The 3,978-nt window shown below is 40.7% G+C and overlaps 1 protein-coding gene across 1 annotated transcript in view; it reads left to right on the plus strand.

The window, feature by feature from the left end:
• Nucleotide 1: 1 nt before the first annotated feature.
• KDM3A (lysine (K)-specific demethylase 3A) overlaps nucleotides 2-3,978 on the plus strand; it is a gene marked incomplete at its 5' end in the record, with an annotated part of 63,634 nt that continues 59,657 nt past the window's right edge. Inside the window, one exon of the mRNA XM_005858407.2 lies at nucleotides 2-49. Within this exon, the coding sequence (XP_005858469.1) occupies nucleotides 2-49 (48 nt within the window). The remainder of the gene's footprint in view (nucleotides 50-3,978) is intronic.

Genomic DNA, 3,978 nt, shown 5'->3' on the forward strand with positions numbered 1-3,978 from the left:
GACCATCCGCGCCGTCTCCCACACGGACGTCACCAAGAAGGACCTGAAGGTAAAGCTGGGCCCCGGCGGTCTGCGTCCCGACGCGGCCAGCACCCGGCTCGCTGCCCCTTTGTGGGAAGGGAGATCAATCAGAAAGTTGGCCCCGGGAGGTGCAGAAAAAACGAGGTCTGGAAAGTTTTGAAATGGTTGTGTGGAGCCGAGGTGTGTTTCGCCTCCAGTTGCTGGTGTCTAAACATGGGCTTTAGGGTTGTCTAGACACGTTTCGGCGTTGCCAGCGCTGTGCCCCATTCGGGGTGAGTATGTCTCCCGAGGGGGAGTGGTGGTGGTAGTTAGTCTGAAGCTGGGCTAGTGGGTGACGTTTGGAATCAAGAATTTAAAGCTAGTGTTTGGAGGTGCTTTCAGTGGGTTTTTGTTTGTTTGTTCGTTCCTCTTCATGTCTTCACCCAACTCCTTAAACTTTTTAGTCCTGTTAGAAATGAAAAGTGTGAGTGTCTGTGTGTGTGTGGGGGGAGGGGGAAGGAGCTTGGTTCTATTATGCAGATGAGGGTGGGTATCTGTCCTTTTTTGGTGGATCCGGGGAGGAGCGGGTTCCTGGTGGTGCTGATTAGCCTGCGGGGGCGTGTGGGAGAGACCATATATGGAGGGGTGGGTGGAGCTAGCTGCCCCTGACGTGGTGTGCTGGAGGGAATGGTTTAGAAATATTCCACCTTGGTGGTTAGGGGGAGCGAGATAAATGACAACAAGTGCGGCCAGGGGTTTTTCATCAGAACAACACTCAGGACCGTTATCAGTTAGATCTTTTCAAAAAGCGATGCATTCTGATTGTACTTCCTAATAGAAGTATTGGTGTGACTACTTTGTACCAACAAAGACTCCTTTGTGCAAAAATAACTGAAAAGGGGTCCCTAACAAAGGCTGCGACGTGATGATAATGTGAAGGAAGAAGAAGCACTGTCAGAACAGAAAGTATTTCCAAACTTGGGTAATGGGTATTTCATTATCTCTGCCGGTTCTTGAAACCGCTCAGACAAGGGAAGCGAGTTTTAGCATTGACAGTTGGCTATGTTTTGGTTTCTGAAACCGTTCATTTGAATACTCTCAAGGTGACCATGCATGCCCAAACCTGAATTACTTGCAAAGGGTTGTGGGAAAAGGGTGTGTGGTTATATATTTTTAAAGTTTATGTAGTGAGCCTTGTCTCATGTTGAAAAGGAGGAGTGGCCAGTGAGCATTTAACCACGTGCCAGGAATCATGCTGAGCACTTCATAGCCATGATTTTATTTAGCCCTTACAGCCATTCTTTGGAGGTAGGTACTGATATTGCTCCATTTTACAGGTAGAAATTCTGGGGCTGGGGGAGATTAAGTATCTTGCCTAAGGTCACGTATCTAGGAGTTGACAGCCTGTGTTCTAAACCAGGAAGTTTTGCCTTCTGAGTTCACCCCCTTAATTATCATAATCCCTGATTTTCTCCTCTGTTTCACTCCTAGCAAACCAGGTTTTGATGTTACAGAAATAATGTAGTGAGGTGCAGAGATGGTCACCCTGTTGGCTTTAAGCTAATAGTATTTCTCCATAAAACGGGCTTTGTGTACTAGATTTCAGTCATAGTTGTTGTGGTTTACTTCACCTGCCAAATTAAACTTTCTCTTGTGCATTTGTTTTTCTGTGATTTGAATGGACACATTTTATTTAAACTTCATAGTTTTTAGTTCTTTCTGAAGATGATGAGAGACTAGGTGTTTGGGTGACTGAGTACCTGTTGGGTTGGGAAGGCAATCTAGGAGGGTCCTTTATGAGTATACTTTTAAATCTGCACATCTCCCTAACTTCCAACCTTTGAGGTGGTGGTGATATCTTCATTTTCAGAATGAGGAAATAGAATTAGGAAAAGAAGTCTTGTCTAGACTTTCATAATGAGTTACTAAGTGATGGAGGGAGGAGGATTTGAATCTAGGTTATGCTGTGTGTCTTTTCCATTGAACTAAGGTGCCTGAACTGGAGACTGCAGGGAATTTTAATTCAAGAACAATTTTGACTTATATTGGATTTTTGCTTTACTTGCAGACCTCACAACTGAGTCTCATGTAAGATACTGAGTCTCATGTAAGATACAAATCTACTTGATGTCTTTATGCTAATTAGGACTTATTGCTACCTTCCTTAGTTGATAGAAGATGAAATAATTGGCGTAAGTTTAGAGCCAAGTTTTAAAACATAGAATTTTAAAACAATAGAGCCGAATTGTGCTTGATGTGATGTAGGCAGGAATTAAACTAAGTCACTGACCATCCTTACTTACACCTGGGTTTCGGGATATTTCATTTTGGGGTGGGACTGGGGCATGAAATGAATATGAATGAATGAAATTCAAGCACTGGCCCAACTTTTTAATATTAGTAGAAGTACAGGTTTGTCTAGACCAGCGATTCTCAACCTGTGGGTCGCAACCCCTTTGGGGGTCGAACGATCCTTTCACAGGGGTCACCTAAGACCATCGGAAAACACATATATAATTTCATATTGTTTTTGTGATTAATCACTATGCTTTAATTATGTTCAATTTGTAACAATGAAATTGGGGATCACCACAACATGAGGAACTGTATTAAAGGGTCGCGGCATTAGGAAGGTTGAGAACCAGACTGATTTGCTTGGTTAGTTAGGATATTATTGTGGTCAAGGCTTAGTAACATTGTTTTACCTTGAGAGAGACTTTGTAACAAAGTCACTTACTCGATACAATTTAACTAGTTCATTACAAATAAGTTCAGATGAAGAAGCAATAACTTTAAATGCTTATTATATGGCAAATACTACTTTGTTTAACCCTCACAAGTATTCTAGATGGTAAAATCACATTATTTTAGTGTTAGAAATTGATTCTTAAAGAAGTTAAATAACTTGCCCAAGTTTGTCTCCAGATCTTAAACACTAGATTTTAATATTCAGGTAGAGTGAAGTTAGAACACTTTATTTTACAGTGGGGCCTTGACTTACGAGTTTAATTCGTTCCGTGACTGAGCTCGTAACTCAAATTACTCGTATGTCAAATCATAAAGTGAACGAGTGAGACACGTGATGCTGGGCTGATGTTGTGGCGTTCACTGTGACGTTCGCTGCACCAACTAGTGGTGGGGTATCTGAAGCTGGCTCGTAACCCGAATTTTAGCTCGTAACTCAAAGCAAAAAATCGGTCGAGAGACGGCTCGTATCTCGAAAAACTCGTTAGTCGGGACACTCGTAAGTCAAGGCCCCACTGTACTGGCCTTTATATCCTTAGTACCTAGAACACTGCTTGGCATGTAGTGTTTGTCAAAATATTTGAATGAGTAAATGAAGGAATCATAAAATTATTATCTCTACATGGAAAAGCAGTTTAGAGAAATAATCTAATGAAGCAGTGACAATATTGGAAATGATAGGTTAAGAATTATAATTATAATTAATAGACCTCTTTTTGGCCTTTAGAGTCAGACAGCATAAATAACATTTTTGTAGATACACCAAGGGAACATGGAGGAAAGAACACAATTTGGAACGAAAACTAGTTACATCTGTCAGCTTGTAGGAGCTTGATCAAGTCACTTTAGTTCCCCCTGGATTTGAATTCTTACTGGTATGTCATTTCATTTAAATTTATGCAGAAGAGACGTTTTGGAGGAGGGGTGACATATATATATATATATACACACACACACACACACACACACGTACATATATATAACATGTTTTAGTTATATACATTTATGTATATAACTCAATCTTCAGACACAAATAAAAGATCTACGTGGTTTTAATAGGAAACTTTTGAAGGAATGTTGAAGAAAACTCACAATCTGTTGGGTTCATTTTATATGTATGTAAATACACACATTTATACACAAATACACACACATATATATTTACTTATCTTTATTGTTGAAAGTATTACAGATGTCCTTTCCACTCCCACTGTAACCACACTCCCCCCCCAC

The sequence above is a fragment of the Myotis brandtii genome, unplaced genomic scaffold, assembly GCF_000412655.1.
Source record: "Myotis brandtii unplaced genomic scaffold, ASM41265v1 scaffold1172, whole genome shotgun sequence".
In the NCBI taxonomy this organism is placed as follows: domain Eukaryota; kingdom Metazoa; phylum Chordata; class Mammalia; order Chiroptera; family Vespertilionidae; genus Myotis; species Myotis brandtii.